Below are 21,336 nucleotides of genomic sequence, written 5' to 3'. Positions count from 1 at the left end.
TTCATGTTTTCATGTGTTGCTGCCATGCTATGTTGTTGTTTTAGGTCTCTCTTTATGTAGTGTCTCTCTTGTCATGATGTGTGTTTTGTCCTATATTTAGAATTTTTAATCCCAGCCCCCATCCCCGTAGGAGGCCATTTGCCTTTTGGTAGGCCATCATTGTAAATAAGAATTTTTTCTTAACTGACTTGCCTAGTTAAATAAATGTTCAATAAAAAAATAGACCATGTTCTAGAGAGGATATATGGTGCTTTCAAAAAAACTGGGAAATCGGGTCAAAAAACGAGGTCAAATAATGACGACAGTGATCTTCAGGTCGGAAAGACAGAACTTTAGAAAGAGACCGATGTTTCCATTTTGGAATTACGAGTTGGGGTCTTCCTAGTCAGAGCTCGTTCCCCCCCGAGTTCCTAGGTGTCTTGAACGCGGCAATAGACTAGACCGCAGACAAAATCCAACAGAAAAACATGTATTGAGCTCAACACTATAGCATTGCTACACATAGACAAGGCTTCGTTCATCAACTGTGAATTTAGGCCTTCTACTGACTTCCTGCAGCCTAATAAATGATACATTGTCCCGCCTAACACAGGTCTTTGTTAGATAGCCTAGTGGTCAGGGCTCATTTTAAGGCTTCAAATTCATCGTTAGAACCGTAGTAGGAGCGTCGTTAAATCTTCCGAGCGGTTTCCCAAAACCATTGTTTTTAACGTTGCATTTGAAAACGCTCGTAATCTAACGCCTGCCTCCACTCGTAAAACAGATACAAGCGTCATAATGATTTTTGCCCTCCCGAGTCACTTCATACACAGAATATCTCCGCTAAACATAGTTAATCCGTCTGTGGCCGCAGATAACTTCAGAACAAAATTGCCAATGTCTTTGCAATTGATACAAACAAGTGACGTATAAAAAGAAAACAGAGATGACTGCATTCAAATATAAACAGTACTTGGCTATAGGCCTATTTTCAGTCATATTGAAATACATTTCATGTTCAATCAATTGAGTTTTATTTTGCTGTAGTCTACTGTCTGTAATGTGCATAAATATATTTAATGATTTGTATCACTACGTCCGAACCCACGTGACCAAAACCGAACTGGTTGGCACTAACTTCCCCTGAAAATAATTTGGCGACACTGGTTGGCAGTAGGACTGAGAACGGTTGACTTCAGCTATCGATTACAACTTCCCGAGGTTTTATTTATTGTGGAATGTCTGATGATTTCCAAACGAAATGTTAGAGTTTGTTTTACCATTGTTTCTTGGCTTTTTGGCGCTCTACTTACTCAGCGTGCGATTCAGGAGAACAAGGCAAGTGGTGGATGAATTCATAGTTTATTTCAATTTTGTTGGTGTTRGCGTTGGTTGCTGTATGCTAGGAATTCAACTTTTGTCTAAACCTTTGGAAGTTGATCAACATAARTGTTGGAGAATCCTGGCCAAGTTTTTTTTTAACACAAGTTCTTTATGTGACTAATATCAAGCAGTCGATTATTGTGACAAAGCATCAGACTTGTGGAAGAACATGAGCAGCTTTTTAAAAATTCGGCACACACATTTTAGACAAGTTCACAGTCCCTGATTAGAGGGGAACAATGGGCTTTGAGGTATAGACCTGAGTTTGAGGGATATAGATAGTATTGTAACAATGTAAATATTCTATGACATCAGCCTATGTATGCCACTGAGTTTGCTCTTTGACCATAGTTTGCAAAATCTTAAAGACCTGTATTATTTCCACTTGATAATACAGTGGGTTGTAGTTAATGAATGTCTTACATTTTGTAAATTTGAGTCATTTAGCAGAGACTTATCCAGAGCTATTTGCGCAAGGACACATCGACCGTTCATGGGACTGTAAACACACCTGTGTGTACCAAATGGCATCCTATACCAAATGGCATCCTATTACCTTCATAGTACCGTACTTTTGACCAGGCTCGCTCTTTGGTCAAAAGTAGTGCACTACATAGGGAAAATGGTACCATTTGGGACTACAAATTCACTGTGTTCTCTGTAAGAAGTAGGTCAGCCACAAACAGTCTCTAAAGGCATTTCTTTCAGCATTGTCTGTACTGGGCTGGTCAGCTCCCAGATGAGCACTCACTGAGGATTTGATTTGAGGATCAGACCTGGTGTGTTAAAATACAATTTTAACTATTTCTAATACTTTGAGCGTTTGCTTTATAGTCTAGAGTAGACTGCATGGAGTGCCGGATAGGCGAGATTTACAGTTTTGGGACCATTAAAAAAAAATATATATATATATATTTTATTTCACCTTTATTTAACCAGGTAGGCCAGTTGAGAACAAGTTCTCATTTACAACTGCGAACTGGCCAAGATAGAGCAAAGCAGTGCGACACAAACAACACAGAGTTACACATGGGATAAACAAACGTACAGTCAATAACACAATAGAAAAGTCTATATTCAGTGTGTGCAAATGTAGTAGAGGTCGACCAATGATTTTTCAACGCCGATACCGATTATTGGAGAGAGCAGAGAGAGCAGTCTATGACTAGGGTGGCTGGTGTCTTTGACAATTTTTAGGACCTTCCTCTGACACTGCTTGTATAGAGGTCCCGGATGGCAGGAAACTTGACCCCAGTGATGCACAGGGCCGTTCGCACTACCCTCTGTAGTGCCTTGCGGTCGGAGGCTGAGCAGTTGCCATACCAGGCAGTGATGCAACCTGTCCGGATGCTCTCGAACCTTTTCAGGATCTGAGGACCCATGCCAAGTCTTTTCAGTCTCCTGAGGGGGAATAGGTTTTGTTGTGTCCTCTTCACGACTGTCTTGGTGTGCTTGTACCATGTTAGTTTGTTGGTGATGTGGACACCAAGGAATTTGTAGCTCTCAACCTGCTCCACTGCAGCCCTGTCGATGAGAATGGGGGCGTGCTCGGTCCTCTTTTTCCTGTAGTCCACAATCATCTCCTTTGTCTTGATCATGTTGAGGGAGAGGTTGTTGTCCTGGCACCACATGACCAGGTSTCTGACCTCCTCCCTATAGGCTCTCGTCGTTGTCGGTGTTCAGGCCTACCACTGATGTGTCATCGGCAAACTTAATGATGGTGTTGGAGTCGTGCCTGGCCGTGCAGTCATGAGTGAACAGGGAGTACAGGAGGGGACTGAGCCCGCACCCCTGAGGAGCCCCTGTGTTGAGGATCAGCATGGCAGATGTGTTGTTAACTACCCTTACCACCTGGTGGCGGCCCATCAGGAAGTCCAGGATCCAGTTGCAGAGGGAGCTGTTTAGTCCTAGGGTCCTTAGCTTATTGATTTGAGGGCACTATGGTGTTGAACGCTGAGCTGTAGTCAATGAATAGCATTCTCACATAGGAGTTCCTTTTGTCCAGGTGGGAAAGGGCAGTGTGGAGTGCAATAGAGATTATGTGATCTGTGGATCGGTTGGGGCGGTATGCAAATGTTTGCCTGTTTGATGGTTCGTCGGAGGTTATAGCGGGGTTTCTTATAAGGTTCCGGGTTAGAGTCCCGTTCCTTGAAAGCGGCAGCGCTAGCCTTTAGCTCAGTGTGGATGTTGCCTGTAATCCATGGCTTCTGGTTGGGGTATGTACAGTTGAAGTCGGAAGTTTACATACACCTTAGCCAAATACATTTAAACTCCGTTTTTCACAATTCCTGACATTTAATCCTAGAAAAAAATCCCTGTTTTAGGTCAGTTAGGATCACCACTTTATTTTAATGTGAAATGTCAGAATAATAGTTGAGAGTGATTTATTTCAGCTTGTATTTCTTTCATCACATTCCCAGTGGGTCAGAAGTTTACATACACTCAATTAGTATTTGGTAGCATTGCCTTTAAATTGTTTAACGTGGGTCAAACGTTTCTGGTAGCCTTCCACAAGCTTCCCACAATAAGTTGGGGGAATTTTGGCCCATTCCTCCTGACAGAGCTGGTGTAACTGAGTCAGGTTTGTAGGTCTCCTTGCTCGCACACGCTTTTTCAGTTCTGCCCACACATTTTCTATAGGCTTGAGGTCAGGGCTTTGTGATGGCCACTCCAATACCTTGACTTTGTTGTCCTTAAGCCATTTTGCCACAACTTTGGAAGTATGCTTGGGTTCATTGTCCATTTGGAAGAGCCATTTGCGACCAAGCTTTAACTTCCTGACTGATGTCTTGAGATGTAGCTTCAATATATCCACATAATTTTCCAACCTCATGATGCCATCTGTTTTGTGAAGTGCACCAGCCCCTCCTGCAGCAAAGCACCCCCACAACATGATGGTGCCACTCCAGTGCTTCACGGTTGGGATGGTGTTCTTCGGTTTGCAAGCCTCCGCCTTTTTCCTCCAAACATGACGATGGTCATTATGGCCAAACAGTTCTATTTTTGTTTCATCAGACCAGAGGACATTTTTCCAAAAAGTATGATCTTTGTCCCCATGTCCAGTTGCAAACCGTAGTCTGGCCTTTTTATGGCGGTTTTGGAGCAGTGGCTTCTTCCTTGCTGAGCAGCGTTTCAGGTTATGTCTATAGGACTCGTTTTACTGTGGATATAGATACTTTTGCACCTGTTGCTTTCAGGATCTTTACAAGGGCTTTGGCTGTTGTTCTGGGATTGATTTGCACTTTTCGCACCAAAGTACGTTCATCTCTAGGAGACAGAACATGTCTCCTTCCTGAGTGGTATGATGGCTGCGTGGTCCCATGGTGTTTATACTTGCGTACTATTGTTTGTACAGATGAACGTGGTACCTTCAAGCGTTTGGGAATTGCTCCCAAGGATAAACCAGACTTTTGGAGATCTACAATCTTTTTTCTGAGGTCTTGGCTGATTTCTTTTGATTTTCCCAAGATGTCAAGCAAAGAGGTACTGAGTTTGAAGGTAGTCCTTGAAATACATCCACAGGTACACCTCCGATTGACTCAAATGATGTCAATTAGCCTATCATAGCTTCTAAAGCCATGACATAATGACATAACTGTTTAAAGGCACAGTCAACTTCGTGTATGTAAACTTCTGACCCACTGGAATTGTGATGCAGTGAAATAATCTGTCTGTAAACAATTGTTGGACAAATTACTTGTGTCATGCACAAAGTAGATGTCCTAACCGACTTGCCAAAACTATAGTTTGTTAACAAGAAATTTGTGGAGTGGTTGATAATGAGTTTTAATGACTCTAACCTAAGTGTATGTAAACTTCCGACTTCAACTGTACGTACAGTCACTGTGGGGACGACGTCATCGATGCACTTATTGATGAAGCCAATGACTGATGTGGTGTACTCCACAACACCGTTGGAGGAATCTCGGAACATATTCCAGTCTGTGCTAGCAAAACAGTGCTGTAGCTTAGCATCTGCTTCATCTGACCACTTTTTTAATTGATCTAGTCACTGGTGTTTTCTGCTTTAATTTTTGCTTGTAAGCAGGAATCATGAGGATATAATTATTTTCACATTTGCCAAAATTAGGGCGAGGGAGAGCTTTGTATGTGTCTCTGTGTGTGGAGTAGAGGTCGTCCAGAGTTCCCCCCCCCTCTGGTTGCACATTTAACATGCTGATAGAAATATGGTAAAACGCGATGGAGGTCACGTGTAGGGTTATGGTAGTCATGAAATTTTGTCATCCGGTGATTGTCAAGCAAATAACTGCCGGTCTCATGGTAATTGACCATTAACATAAACACATTTAGAATTTCCTGGCTTCCACACCTACAAGCCACTGATGCAGACCTTTGGAAAATCTACATTTTAAAAAGTCTAGTAAATCCATGTAATATAGCCTACACCATCACAATAAATCCATTATTAATTTTAGATGGGTCTACAGAAACATGATACGAAGAAAATATAGTCTATTTCAGAAGAACAGAATGGCAAACTCTGAGTTGTCCTTATGTTTGGTCCTGATTTGGCTATGCCATATGGCTGTGGGCTACACTAGTGCATTTAGCAGACAAAATTTGGTTAGAATTCTGTGGCATTATTTTCTAGTATGAATACAATTGAACATAGCCTCATTAAATAGAAAGGACATTTTCTCCAACCGATTTCAGGGAGTGCGGCTATTCTGTTTTTAATGGTTAAAACTTTTTAAGGATCGCTGTTCCGTCAGCGGGACAGTTGTAAATCATTGTCAAGATCGCAGATTTTAGAGAAACAACAAATGTCGGTACATATAAGTATCTTATATAGGCTGAAAGCTTAAAATCTTGTTAATATAACTGCACTGTCCAATTTACAGTAGCTATTACTGCGAAAAAATGCCATGCTATTGTTTGAGGAGAGCTCCTAACAACAAAACACTTTTTTCAACGCGTTAGGTTTGATAAATTCACCAATGAAGGTGAAATGTGTACTTCTGAAATCTTGCTCTGATTTATCATCCAAAGGGTCCCAGAGATAACATGAAGTGTCTTTTTTGTTAGATAAAATCATTTTTCATATCCTAAAAAGGTCCATAAAGCATGCACGATTGATTTTGTATTTCCACTCGTTCAATTTGCAATGAAAGGTATCTGTGGAAATCTCACCCTAAACGTTGTTTGAACGAGTCATCACGTACGTATCTATTCATGAGATCCTAGAAGGTAACAAGACTTCACTATTTCATTAGGGGTGTAGTATATCCTATAGGACACCATATTGTGTCAGAGAGCGACGCCTTCATGGCATGCCGATGACGTGGGCGGCCATCACTTGAACGACTTTATCTTTGTCAAATAAGCACCAATCGGGGTCAAAACAAAGCTAGCTAGATAGCCAATGAGCTGGGCTTTACGGGAGTATCCAGAAACCATGGGCTACACTATATGTCGTAAAATGTAGGTACTAACCTTGTACGACAGCATGCCTTTTCATTTTGGACCAAAATTATTCGGATAATTCAGAGTTATGAAGTTATGAAAACTGGTTGTTTTGCAAATGTTGAACTTATAATGTGGCTACTAGTACTTGGAAAGCTAAATCAAAGTCCAAGTATACAGATTTGACGATATTCTTGCAGAAAAATGGAATATGAATGTAAATTTCTCCTTCACGATTTTCCCAAATGTACCTGGGGACTTCACACTAAAGGTCTTGTAGGTCAGTCATTCTTAAAGTTATCCGTCTGAAACTTTTCTTATACGCTGCTGCCATCTTGTGGACACTATTGGAATTAGAGTGATGGCAATAACTATGACTTTTCTCTTGCATTTACATTTACATTTTTAAATTTTAAGTCATTTAGCAGACGCTCTTATCCAGAGCGACTTACAAATTGGAAAGTTCATACATATTCATCCTGGTCCCCCCGTGGGAAATGAACCCACAACCCTGGCGTTGCAAGCGCCATGCTCTACCAACTGAGCCACACGGGACCACCATTTCAAAGATGGTGGTAGAAAAATACTGTATTTTTTTGTATTTTCTTCTACCAGATCTATTGTGTTATATTCTCCTACATTCAATTCACATTTCCACAAACTTCAAAGTGTTTGGTTTCAAATGGTACCAATAATATGCATATCCTTGCTTCAGGGCCTGAACTACAGGCAGTTAGATTTGGGTATGTCATTTAGGCGAAAATCGAAAGAGAAAGAAACAGGTCCTCCTATATGCTTAATTTAGAGTTATTTATCCAACTTTAGTTGTGATACATACGTTCGGCTATATGTTTTGTTGCATGAAAGGCATGAACTCTGCTTTTGTTTTTTGTGCTGGCTGTACACACTTCATCAGTCTCTCATTCACAATTTGACAAGTACTTGATAATACCTCAAATTTCCTGGTGGCATCCCAATTGTGTGGATGTAATGCACCTAAAACAAATCCTTGCCTTTTGTGGCCATTGTGCCTTTGGGCTGAATATAATAATTATAATAATAATTATACAACTTTCCATGTTTACTTTTCGTCAGCCAAGAAGATGAGTAGGCCTAACAAAGGCTAGTGCTTTTGCTCTATGTCAATAGTGAAAATGATCTTCCCCAAACTTGAAACTCACACGCTGCTTAGGCTCTACACCCATTGTGCTTAATTTTAAGTTATTTGGCCACTTTAATTGTGATACAAACCTTACCAAAACATATAGGCCTATGGGCTTGGCTACATGAGGTGTGCGACTATGATAAAATTTAAAAAAAGGCGTGCCGTTTCTTGCCTTACTGCACACAAGCTGGGCATCATTCACAAGAACTAGGTTAATATTGTCACCAATCAGACTATTATTAATTTAATCTTGTCTTTACATATACTAAATCATGTGTGAATTTCGGGGGATTTATAATGGGCCATTATCATGCACCTGTCTCAAAGCAGGGGGTAGGGGGAAAACAATACGTCATCTATGTACTTAAATAGCGAATGGAGGATGCTTTTCCACGTGGTTTATTTTCATGCCAGCCAGGTAGGCTATACTCCAGTTGTAAAGAGAAGCAATGTGCTTAATATTAGGAAAGTTGAGAAAAATATATAGCAGACCTAGCCTATAGAAAGCGGATGGGATGCTCTTTTTTGATTTTAGATTTTTTTTTTTGCATAGCCTATAGAAATGTTGTGCAACATGGGCTCTCATGAAGTGTTTGATTAGATTTTCGATTAGATTTTGCTTGACGTCAGAGTGATTAGAGGAACAATAGAGTGCTGAGTACTAGGCAGTTAGCGAGTTTGATAGGCTACTAATGATCAGCAGCATCATAGCTTGGAGAAGCCTAATTACCGTGACCAAATGGTCAGGATGTAATTTGACTGCCGGTGTGGCGGTAATACGGTCACTGTAAAAGCCCTAGTCAGGTGTACTAGCAAGGCAGAGGTCCTGGGTTCGAGCCGCGTTATGAGCCGAATCAGGAAGAAGCGGTCTAATTGATACACTGCAATGTGGACATCTGTTCTAATATTGTTACTGATGCATGGGGTCCTTATTACATTTACATTTAAGTCATTTAGCAGACGCTCTTATCCAGAGCGACTTACAAATTGGTGCATTCACCTTATGAAATCCAGTGGAACAACCACTTTACAATAGTGCATCTAACTCTTTTAAGGGGGAGGGGTGGGGTTAGGAGGATTACTTTATCCTAGGTATTCCTTAAAGAGGTGGGGTTTCAGGTGTCTCCGGAAGGTGGTGATTGACTCCGCTGACCTGGCGTCGTGAGGGAGTTTGTTCCACCATTGGGGTGCCAGAGCAGCGAACAGTTTTGACTGGGCTGAGCGGGAACTGTACTTCCTCAGAGGTAGGGAGGCGAGCAGGCCAGAGGTGGATGAACGCAGTGCCCTTGTTTGGGTGTAGGGCCTGATCAGAGCCTGAAGGTACGGAGGTGCCGTTCCCCTCACAGCTCCGTAGGCAAGCACCATGGTCTTGTAGCGGATGCGAGCTTCAACTGGAAGCCAGTGGAGAGAGCGGAGGAGCGGGGTGACGTGAGAGAACTTGGGAAGGTTGAACACCAGACGGGCTGCGGCGTTCTGGATGAGTTGTAGGGGTTTAATGGCACATTCTTTATTCTGATGCTGGCCTATCCAAATGTGCTCACTGCTGGCAGACGCTGGCAGACACTATCAGACTCCCTGATTGCTTCTGACAAGTGGCTGGCAGGCAGGCAGTAGTGTGGACTAGGTGGGGGGCACAAGCACAGCAACAACAAGTAAGCCTGGGCTGAGACTTGTCAGCTTGAGGCCTCACAGATAGCAGATCGTCTCATGACCCGCTCTCTCCACACTAGCCCTGGGATGGATAAGCACACACATGTTAGTTTAGCACTGGCGTTGCACAGATTAGTATTGTTTTGTTGATCTCATGCATTATTTTGTGGCAAAGAAGACTGATCTGTGCTGCACCAAGTCAGCTCCAGATACAGAGTGTCTTCCTTGCATGAGACTTGTTTCAAAAACAAGTACACAGCACAGGAAGGATGATGTAACAGTTAGCCTATCTATTTGTTTTCAATGGCACAATGCTTTGTAGGATAATGCACCTTACAATGTTGCCTCAATTTCATCAGTATGATGACCCACTGACATTGTGTGTCTATAGGGCAAAGATGGGATAAGATGAAGGGTAACATTGTGCCCCTAGGTCAGCCACTGTATGCTAATAGTCTAGTGTACACACCCTGTGGCTATAGACTATATAAGCAAATGTCTCGCCAGCTCTACCTCCTAACTGGTCAAATTAATCCTGATTGGTAAACATATCCCTAAGCTTCAAAAATCATAATATGAAGGGCATTATGATTCTATGTCATGCATATAAAAGCGTTTTGAATGCTACATACCACCCCTCTACGTAAAGTGTTAGCAAAATATTTGATAATAGCTTTTTGAAGCGGCTAGTTTTGTATTCATTTTCTGGCCACTATCATCCACAATAAAGGATAAATAATGTTCTGTGCTTAGGCCTAGCTTTTAAGTGGAGTAAATATTAGGVCTGTCCAGTGTGTGTCTGTTGACAGGATCAAAAAATTGCCCCCAGCATTTCTTTAGGCCAAATCTAATGCATGCATGGTTGTTACTGCACCCGCCAACACCACGGTTATTAATAGCCCATCATGACATTCCTTGGCCTAGGGACAGAAACATATTTTTGTTGCCTCTGATTCTGATAGCCTTAAACAGCAAATGTTTGTCAAAGCTTGGTGATTTGAAAATAAAAGAAACCATAGTAACATTAGATGTGATAAGAGCCTCAAAGGGAGCAACATATGGATAGGAAGAGAAGAGCATATTTAATTAGAACCATAGGATAGAGAGAACAGCAGTGAAAGATTTACAGTGTTACATTTCCTTGGGCTTTGRAATCGCTCTGAGCTATGACATTGCTATGCAGGACTCACTCCTATGTTGCCTTTGTAATTGTTTCGCATCTGCATTCACTTAAGATACAGCTGTTGAAAGCTGTTTGAGCTGGATACCGTTTGTAAGAACCTGGAGTGATTCCTGCTCTTTCAGCTAATTCGGCCTGAGATGATGCTCTGTGGCATGTCTGTGTGTTCAGTTTTCAGGCTCTAAATTATTTATTCAGTATACCTTGCTGACCAGTAGCTGCTGTATTTGTTTGTTACACTCTATGTGATAAAGGAGAATGGGGATTGGTTGTAGCTGATACCAATCCACCTTGAAGTTTTGGGAGACACCTGATCACATGGTACTCCTTGTCTCATGAATATTGCAAAGATGTTCGTAGTTTCTTTGTCCTTAAAACCTCTGGGATATGTGGGACGCTAACATCCCACCTCAACAACAGCCAGTGAAATTGCAGGGTGCCAAATTCAAAACAACAGAAATCCCATAATTAAAATTCCTCATACAAGTATTATACACCATTTTAAAGATAAACTTATTGTAAATCCAGCCACAGTGTCCGATTTCAAATAGGCTTTACGGCGAAAGCACACCAAACGATTATGTTAGGTCAGCACCTAGTRACAGAAAACCATACAGCCATTTTCCAGACAAGGAGAGGGCTCACAAAAGTCAGAAATAGCGATTAAATTAATCACTAACCTTTGCTCTTCATCAGATGGCACTCACAGGACTTCATGTTACACAATAAATGTGTGTTTTGTTCGATAAAGTTAAACTTTATGTCCAAAAACCTCATTTGAAATTGGTGTGTTATGWTCAGAAATGCATTGTCTCAAACAAACATCRGGTGAAAGTGCAGAGAGCCACATCAAATTACAGAAATACTCATKATAAACATTGATAAAAGATACAAGTGTTATGCATAGAATTATAGATAAACTTCTCCTTAATGCAACCGCTGTGTCAGATTTCAAAAAGGCTTTACGGCGAAAGCACACCTTGCGACTATGTTAGGTCAGCACCTAGCCACAGAAAAACATACAGCCATTTTCCAAAGAAGGAGAGGTCACAAAAGTCAGAAATAGCGTACTTACCTTTGATCTTCATCGGAATGCACTCCCAGGAATCCCAGTTCCACAATAAATATTTGTTTTGTTCGATAAAGTCCATCATTTATGTCCAAATACCTCCTTTTTGTTCGCGCGTTTAGCACAGTAATCCAAATGCTCAATGGGCGATTGCTTAGTTCAGACAAAAAGTCATAAAAGTTATATTATAGTTCGTAGAAACATGTCAAACAATGTATAGAATCAATCTTTAGGATGTTTTTATCATAAATCTTCAATAATGTTTCAACCGGACAATTCCTTTGTCTTTAGAAAGGAAAAGGAACGCAGTTAACTCTCACGGGTGCGCGTGTGACTGAGCTCATGGCATTCTGCCAGACACCTGACTCAAACAGCTCTTATTCTCTCCCCCTTCACAGTAGAAGCCTGAAACAAGGTTCTAAAAACTGTTGACATCTAGTGGAAGCCTTAGGAAGTGCAATATGACCCCATAGACACTGTATATTCGATAGGCAATGATTTGAAAAACTACAAACCTCAGATTTCCCACTTCCTGGTTGGATTTTTTCTCAGGTTTTTGCCTGCCGTATGAGTTCTGTTATACTCACAGACATCATTCAAACAGTTTTAGAAACTTCAGAGTGTTTTCTATCCAAATCTACTAATTATATGCATATTCTAGCTTTTGGGCCTGAGTAGCAGGCAGTTTACTCTGGGCACCTTATTATCCCAGTCCCAAAGAAGTTAAGTTCTAATCACTTAGGCTTGCATTTATATTGTATTTGAATCAGTCAGATCTATGTTTTCTCTTATTTCATCTGAAAGATTTTAGATGGATATATTTGTTATGACATACTGTATATATGATTTTTACCTAATGTAAAATACAAATTTCTTATGTTTTTCTCTATTATAGGAGAGATGGGGAGCCTCCACTTATAAATGGTTGGATTCCATTCCTTGGGAAGGCTTTGGAGTTTGGGAAGAATGCACATGGATTTCTGGCAGCACATAAGGAGAAACATGGAGATGTATTTACTGTGCTGATTGCTGGTGGGTAATAGTAGTGTTTAATGTATACATTTTATCATAGTATGGTTAAAAAAGGAGCAAAGGAATTTTGCTGAAATGTTTGATAAAATGTATATGTATTGTGCTTCTTACGAAATAATCCTCTTTAAATGGTCTTTAAAAACAGTAAAGTTACTAACAATATGATTAGACAGTACATTACACATGTTTCATGTTTATTGAAATACAATCCTGTCCTCACGTTTCCCCCTCAGGCAAATACATGACCTTCATAATGAATCCGTTGCTGTATCCGTATGTCATCAAACATCAAAAACAGCTYGACTTCCATGAGTTTTTTGACCAAGTGGGCCCCTTGACGTTCGGCTTCCCCCCTGTCAGAAGCGGCAAGTTTCCCGGTATGGGCGAGCACGTCCAGAGGTCCTTCCGTCTTCTACAGGGCGAGAACCTCAATAACCTGACAGAGACCATGATGGGAAATCTCATGCTTGTGTTCCGACAAGACTACCTTACTGGGGAGAGTGAGTGGAGGACTGAAAGTGTGTACCAACTCTGCAATTCGATCATGTTTGAGGCTACTTTCCTGACCCTGTTTGGCAAGCCTGCCCATACCAGCAGACACAGCGGAATGGTGACGCTTCGAGAGGACTTTGTCAAGTTCGACACCATGTTTCCCCTCCTCATTGCCAGGATCCCCATCTCTCTGCTGGGAGGAACCAAGGCCATCCGGGATAAACTGATCAACTACTTCCACCCTCAGAGAATGTCTCGATGGTCCAACACCTCAGGGTTCATAAAGGAAAGAGCAGCACTGTTTGAACAGTATGACTCCATGGGAGATGTCGATAAAGCAGGTAAACACAGTTGATATACTGTAGCACCTGGCTGTCCTTTTTTATACATTTCTATGCAATACTTTATCTTACTTCCTAAATTTGACGACCAGTATGTAAACCTACTGTATCTCATTAACACTTAACCTTACCTTTACTATATGCCCTTATACATACACAGTAATAACTGACGTAAACACATTGTATTACTATGTAGATGCTTTTCTCTCTGTATACACCTACAACATAAAATGTTCTACTTGGACTTCACAAGGACATTCCAAACCTCAGTTGTAACTCTTACCGAGTAACTCTGGGTATGTCTTGCCCAGTACCCTGCCCTGAGTCACTGTTGCTAGCCGGCTACCATTCGGTACTCTACCCTGCACCTTGGAGACTGCTGCCCTATCTACAGTTGAAGTCGGATGTTTACATACACCTTAGCCAAATACATTTAAACTCCGTTTTTCACAATTCCTGACAATTAATCCTAGTAAAAGAATCTCTGTCTTAAGTCAGTTAGGATCACCACTTTATTTTAAGAATGTGAAATGTCAGAGTAATAGTAGAGTGATTTATTTKTTTCAGCTTTTATTTCTTTCATCACATTCCCAGTGGGTCAGAAGTTTACATACACTCAATTAGTATTTGGTATCATTGCCTTTAAATTATTCAATGTGGGTCAAACGTTTCGGGTAGCCTTCCACAAGCTTCCCACAATAAGTTGGGTGAATTTTGGCCCATTCCTCATGACAGAGCTGGTGTAACTGAGTCAGGTTTGTAGGTCTCCTTGCTCGCACACGCTTTTTCAGTTCTGCCCACATATTTCCTTATAATTGAGGTCAGGGCTTTGTGATGGCCACTCCAATACCTTGACTTTGTTGTCCTTAAGCCATTTTGCCACAACTTTGGAAGTATGCTTGGGGTCATTGTCCATTTGGAAGACCCATTTGCAACCAAGCTTTAACTTCCTGATTGATGTCTTGAGATGTAGCTTCAACATATCCACATAATTTTCCAACCTCATGATGCCATCTATTTTGTGAAGTGCACCAGCCCCTCCTGCAGCAAAGCACCCCCACAACATGATGGTGCCACTCCAGTGCTTCACGGTTGGGATGGTGTTCTTCGGCTTGCAAGCCTCCCTCTTTTTCCTCCAAACATGATGATGGTCATTATGGCCAAACAGTTCTAATTTTGTTTCACCAGACCAGAGGACATTTCTCCAAAAAGTACGATCTTTGTCCCCATGTGTAGTTGCAAACCGTGGTCTTGCTTTTTTTGGGGCGGTTTTTGAGCAGTGCGTACTATTGTTTGTACAGATGAACGTGGTACCTTCAGGCGTTTGGAGATTGCTCCCAAGGATAAACCAGACTTGTGGAGGTCTACAATTTTGTTTCGGAGGTCTTGGCAGATTTCTTTTGGTTTTCCCATGATCTCAAGCAAAGAGGCACTGAGTTTGAAGGTAGGCCTTGAAATACATCCTCAGGTACACCTCCGATTGACTCAAATGATGTCAATTAGCCTATCAGAAGCTTCTAAAGCCATAACATAATTTTCTGGAATTTTCCAAGCTGTTTAAAGGCACAGTCAACATAGTGTATGTAAACTTCTGACCCACTGGAATTGTGATACAGTGAAATAATCTGTCTGTAAACAATTGTTGGAGAAATTACTTGTCACGCACAAAGTAGATGTCCTAACCGACTTGCCAAAACTATAGTTAACAAGAAATTTGTGGAGTGGTTGAAAAACGAGTTTTAATGACTCCAACCTAAGTTTATGTAAACTTCCGACTTCAACTGTAAGTGATTTGGGCCATAAACGGTTCCTCRCCTTATCAGTACTGCCACATGTGACTGTTTCCCCTGCACTCAGCCCCTCCCAAGCTTCATTATGGCACCCCTCATGTCTTTATTATAACTAATGATTATCGTTATATTATTAGTTAAAGATCAGAAATCCAAACCCATCAACATGATTCCATTTGTGTTATTTCATAGTTTTGATGTCTTCACTATTATTCTACAATGTAGAAAATAGTTAAATTAAAGAAAACCCCTGGAATGAGTACGTGTCAACTTTGGACTGGTACTGTGTGTGTGTGTGTGGTGTGTGTGTGTGTGTGTGTGRGRGRYRYRYRYTGTYTATATATATATTACTCAGCAAAAAAAGAAACGTCCTCTCACTGTCAGCTGCGTTTATTTTCAGCAAACTTAACGTGTAAATATTTTTATGAACATAACAAGATTCAACAACTGAGACATAAACTGTACAAGTTCCACAGACATGTGACTAACGTGTCCCTGAACAAAGGGGAGGTCAAAATCAAAAGTATCAGTCAGTATCTGGTGTGGCCACCAGCTGCATTAAGTACTGCAGTGCATCTCCTCCTCATGGACTGTACCAGATTAGCCAGTTCTTGCTGTGAGATGTTACCCCACTCTTCCACCAAGGCACCTGCAAGTCCCCGGACATTTCTGGGGAGAATTGACCTAGCCCTCACCCTCCGATCCAACAGGTCCCAGACGTGCTCAATGGGATTGAGATTCGTGCTCTTCGCTGGCCATGGCAGAACACTGACATTCCTGTTTTGCAGGAAATCACGCACAGAACGAGCAGTATGGCTGGTGGCATTGTCTGGCTGGTGGCATTGTCATGCTGGAGGGTTATGTCAGGATGAGCCTGCAGAAAGGGTACCACATTAGGGAGGAGGTTGTCTTCCCTGTAACGCACAGCGTTGAGATTGCCTGCAATGACAGCAAGCTCAGTCCGATGATGCTGTGACACCGCCCCAGACCATGACGGACCCTCCACCTCCAAATCGATCCTGCTCCATAGTACAGGCCTCGGTGTAACGCTCATTCCTTCGACGATAAACGCGAATCTGACCATCACCCCTGGTAAGACAAAACTGACTCGTCAGTGAAGAGCACTTTTTGCCAGTCCTGTCTGGTCCAGCGACGGTGGGTTTGTGCCCATAGGCGATGTTGTTGCCGGTGATGTCTGGTGAGACCTGCCTTACAACAGGTCTACAAGCCCTCAGTCCAGCCTCTCTCAGCCTATTGCGGACAGTCTGAGCACTGATGGAGGGATTGTGCATTCCTGGTGTAACACGGGCAGTTGTTGTTGCCGTCCTGTACCTGTCCTGCAGGTCTGATGTTCAGATGTACCGATTCTGTGCAGGTGTTGTTACACGTGGTCTGCCACTGCGAGGACGATCAGCTGTCCGCCCTGTCTCCCTGTAGCGCTGTCTTAGGCYTCTCARAGTACGGACATTGCAATTTATTGCCCTGGCCACATCTGCAATCCTCATGCCTCCTTGCAGCATGCCTAAGGCACGTTCACGCAGATGAGCAGTTGGCATCTTTCTTTTGGTGTTTTTCAGAGTCAGTAGAAAGGCCTCTTTAGTGTCCTAAGTTTTCATAACTGTGACCTTCATTGCCTATCGTCTGTAAGCTGTTAGTGTCTTAACAACCGTTCCACAGGTGCATGTTCATTAATTGGAAACCGTGTTTAAACCCTTTACAATGAAGATCTGTGAAGTTATTTGGAATTATCTTTGAAAGACAGGGTCCAGAAAAAGGGATGTTTCTTTTTTTGCTGAGTTTATATACTATCATTCAAAAGTTTGGGGTCACTTGGAAATGTCCTTGTTTTTGAAAGAAAAGCACATTTGTTTGTCAATTAAAATAACATCAAATTGATCAGATATACAGTGTAGACATTGTTACTGTTGTAAATGACTATTGTAGCTGGAAACGGCTGATTTTTTTATGGATTATCTACATATGCGTACAGAGGCCCATTATCAGCAAACATCACTCCTGTGTTCCAATGGCACGTTGTGTAAACTAATCCAAGATTATCATTTTAAAAGGCTAATTGATCATTAGAAAACCCTTTTGCAATTATGTTAGCACAGCTTGCCATGATCTGTTTTTTGCTTTTCTTTCAAAAACAAGGACATTTCTAAGTGACCCCAAACTTTTGAACGGTAGTGTATATATTTTTTTATTGTTTCAGACTTTATTGTGACATTGCTTGTGCTAATATTTCTTAATTTCTTTCTTCAAGCATTTTTTGGGATTATGTATGTATTACTGCACTGTGAGAGCTAGAAACTCAAGCGTTTCACTGCACCTTTGTTAACATCTGTAAACTTTAATTTAATTGAAATATCTCTTCCTTACCTTTACCTGCCCCAGCTCATCATTTTGCCATTCTATGGGCGTCGGTGGGAAACACAGTCCCAGCCACCTTCTGGGCCATGTATTACCTGGTGACGCACCCAGAGGCCCTTGCAGTTGTGCGTGAGGAGATCCATGGTGTCCTGCAGGTCTCAGGAATAGAAACAGACCACAACAGAGACATCGCCTTCACCAGAGAACAGCTGGACAGCCTACTGTATTTGGGTAGGTTATTGTTATGATGTATTATTGTTAGGTTGGTCTTAATCTCAGCACCCACAACCAAATCAGATACTCTACTGTCATAAGAGATTAGGTTTGTCTGCAGTGTCCAAATTTCCCTTTGCATTTTTCATATAATTTTCTCTCCTGATTGTGTTAAGTGGTCTCAGCCCCAAGCACACAGGGTTCAGTTGAGTCAATGGTAGTGTGGCTTCGAGAGGGCCTTCCAATCCTTTGTATGTCTGACTATACAAACAGCATAGAGGGCTTATTATTACACTCCTACTCTGTAGTGGCAGGTGCTCTGTGTGTACAATTTAGGGCAAATCCTCCTGTCCCCACCCCCTAAAAGAATCCCTCCAGACTCTGTACCTGTCACATTAAATCCCACTGCTGCACCCACCATGCGGACTGTAGCCTCATCTCTTCTGACAACTGCATGCTCGGGGACAAATGCCACTGGTGTAGATTCTCTGTGGCTCCCTCTCTCTCTCTCACACTACTACCGATGTCATCTCCCTCAGGGGAAGACAGTGGAATATCTGTTCCACKTCTGCTTGTTCTTATAAGTTATAGGGGGTACTTAGCTACGTTTGTATAATTCTCTCTTCTATGGTGTTATCTCTTACGATTGTCATGGTTTTAATGAAAAACACTGCTAGTCAAGATACCTTTATGTATGCATGTGAAAATAAAGCTATGTATGACTTATGATTATTCAGCTTGTGTTTTAGCCATTTTGCTTGAGCAGTTCATATTTCTAACTAATAGCCTTTCAAGTCTCAATGCTTTCCCTCCTGTGTGAGTATGTTAGGAATGGAATTGTGAGGTTAGATTACTTGTTGGTTATTACTGCATTGTCGGAACTAGAAGCACAAGCATTTCGCTACACTCGCATTAACATCTGCTAACCATGTGTATGTGACAAATAAKATTTGATTTGATGTGTATGTACAGTAATGAGTCAGTATTGGGCCACTCAAGGTAAAAAAAATAGTACCTCAGATAGGCCAAAACAAAACCCATGGCAATGTTGGTAAATATAAAACAAAATGCCTGGTGACTAACTGAACTGTTCTGTTGTGTTCTCAGAGAGCTCCATAAATGAAAGTCTGCGGCTGTCTTCAGCCTCCATGAACATCCGCGTGGCCCAGGAGGACTTCAGCTTGCGGCTGGAGGGAGAGCGCTCCATTGGAGTGAGGAAAGGAGATATCATCTCCCTGTCTCCCCAGAGCATGCACATGGACCCCGGGATCTACAAGAATCCAGAGGTAAAGAAGACCAGTCGTTCAGATTATGTGGGCGTCCTAGAATGGCTGTAGGCTCTCTCGCCTTCACTGTGTCTGGTCTGGGGGTTTTGTTGTTCTGCTGAATTGCCTTCCCACACCACCTGGTGTGCGTGTCCACAGGTTAGATTAATGAGCAGAATGCATGGACTGTGAAGGATTGAATCCACCCACTGGCCTTCAGAAGGTCACACCATTCATGCTAATGTAATCCGGGTGTGACTGGTGATAACCTTGCCATGATCTGTGACTAAGCAAAATGGAAACATTCCTGGAATATGCAATAAGATGGAATATTAACCTTTATTATATAAGATGACGAAAAATAAAGGCTTACACACTTATTTATATTACCCCTCTGACAGATCTACAAGTTTGACCGATACATCGAAAACGGAAAGGAAAAGACAGATTTCTATAAGGACGGCCAGAAGCTGAAGTACTACCGGATGTCTTTCGGCTCAGGCTCCACTAAGTGCCCAGGAAGGCACTTTGCGGTGAATGAGATAAAGCAGTTCCTTTCTCTGCTGCTGCTCTACTTTGACGTGGAGGTGTTGGAGGGGCAGGAGCCGTGTACCCTGGACCCCAGCCGTGCTGGCCTGGGCATCCTGCTCCCTGCCAGTGACGTCCAGATCCGCTACAGGCTACGTCGATCCTGAGAGGAGGAGGACATCTGTATATGAACAAACACTAGAGGGCTGAGCCCTGTGTGACTAATGGATTTGACTTTCTCATAGGATGCACCCCAAATGATACCCTATTTATTCCCTACATAGTGCACAACTTTAGACCAGGGACCATAGGGCTTTTGTCAAAAGTACTGCACTATATTGGCAATAGGGTGCCATTTGGGACACACCCATGGATGAGTATTCACACAAGTAGCTATTGACTGAACAGCAATGCATTGCTAATTTGTCAACGTATTATATTAGGACAGGCTCTAACAGTGGGCAGGATTGGTGAATCTGCTAGCTAGGGACCTTTTGGTGTTTTATTCCGTAGGACAGAATGATCCATTAATTGTTAACAGTTTTTGCTGTTTATAACAGATAGTATTTTATTTGAATACTAAAAATATGTTTGTTTATTATGCCTTGCATTATAAAACCATATATAACAGGGTATAGAGGGGCCCTGGATTAATGTCCCAAAATGAAATAATATTTCATTTATATATATTTTTTGAAATAGGAACTGTCGGGGTCTCAACTTACTGTTGTTAGAATATTAGAATACACAAGGTGCAATTTCAAAATGTGGTTGTGCATCAGCAGTTCATCTCTTATGTCAGTCACTCAATTAGCTCATGTCAGCAATCCTTTTTTTTGATTGATAAGTTAGTTTAGTCAGCTATCTTGACCTGTAGTAATCGTGGTTGAATTACCAACCGGGGCCCCCATTGATGTTGTTATTCACACTCACTCAGATATCATATTAAATACTGCAAACATGTCTTCCCACCCCATGACAAAATGTGTAGAATTGCAGGAAATTAACTCAAATTATTTGAAAGAAATTCACTGTCAAAGTTGCCCATCCCTGATCTATACTGTACAACAGTAGTTGAATCAAATAGTTGAACTATATTACAGGGTAAAATGACAATGTGATGAAAGCTTTATGTAGTAAATGGTGGTGTCCCTAAAACATGACTGATTTATTCGTTTCATTTTTCTATAACATTAACCAAATAACCAACCATTTAAAGTTATACATTCAAATGTCTTTCCTATTTCAAGAGTCCTACAGGGTGTTTGTTGTTTGCTATTTACAATTCATGAAATAAATTAAAACTGGACAAATCACTTCTGCAAGTGGCAGTAATTTTATTCCTTACATTTTTACCAATAGTGACCTATTCTCTTAATGGATCCAGTGAATCTGCAAGGTTATTAACTATATGCTCAGAGGAATTGTTTTGTTTGACCAACTCTCTTGTGC

General features: G+C 41.6%; 1 protein-coding gene across 1 annotated transcript; it reads left to right on the top strand.

Moving 5' to 3' along the window:
* The first annotated feature begins 1,074 nt into the window (after window positions 1-1,074).
* On the top strand, window positions 1,075-20,242 carry LOC111979270 (cytochrome P450 7B1). The gene is made up of 6 exons (XM_024009693.2): window positions 1,075-1,317; window positions 12,746-12,882; window positions 13,116-13,715; window positions 17,903-18,109; window positions 19,199-19,377; window positions 19,758-20,242. The coding sequence occupies exons 1-6, from the start codon at window positions 1,241-1,243 to the stop codon at window positions 20,049-20,051; spliced, it is 1,494 nt and encodes a 497-aa protein (XP_023865461.1). The 5' UTR covers window positions 1,075-1,240; the 3' UTR covers window positions 20,052-20,242.
* Window positions 20,243-21,336: the final 1,094 nt, after the last annotated feature.

This window comes from Salvelinus sp. IW2-2015, linkage group LG19 (genome assembly GCF_002910315.2).
Source record: "Salvelinus sp. IW2-2015 linkage group LG19, ASM291031v2, whole genome shotgun sequence".
Taxonomy (NCBI): Eukaryota; Metazoa; Chordata; class Actinopteri; order Salmoniformes; family Salmonidae; genus Salvelinus; species Salvelinus sp. IW2-2015.
Note: the sequence above shows the minus strand (reverse complement) of the source record. Positions and strands in the feature narration are given on the sequence as shown.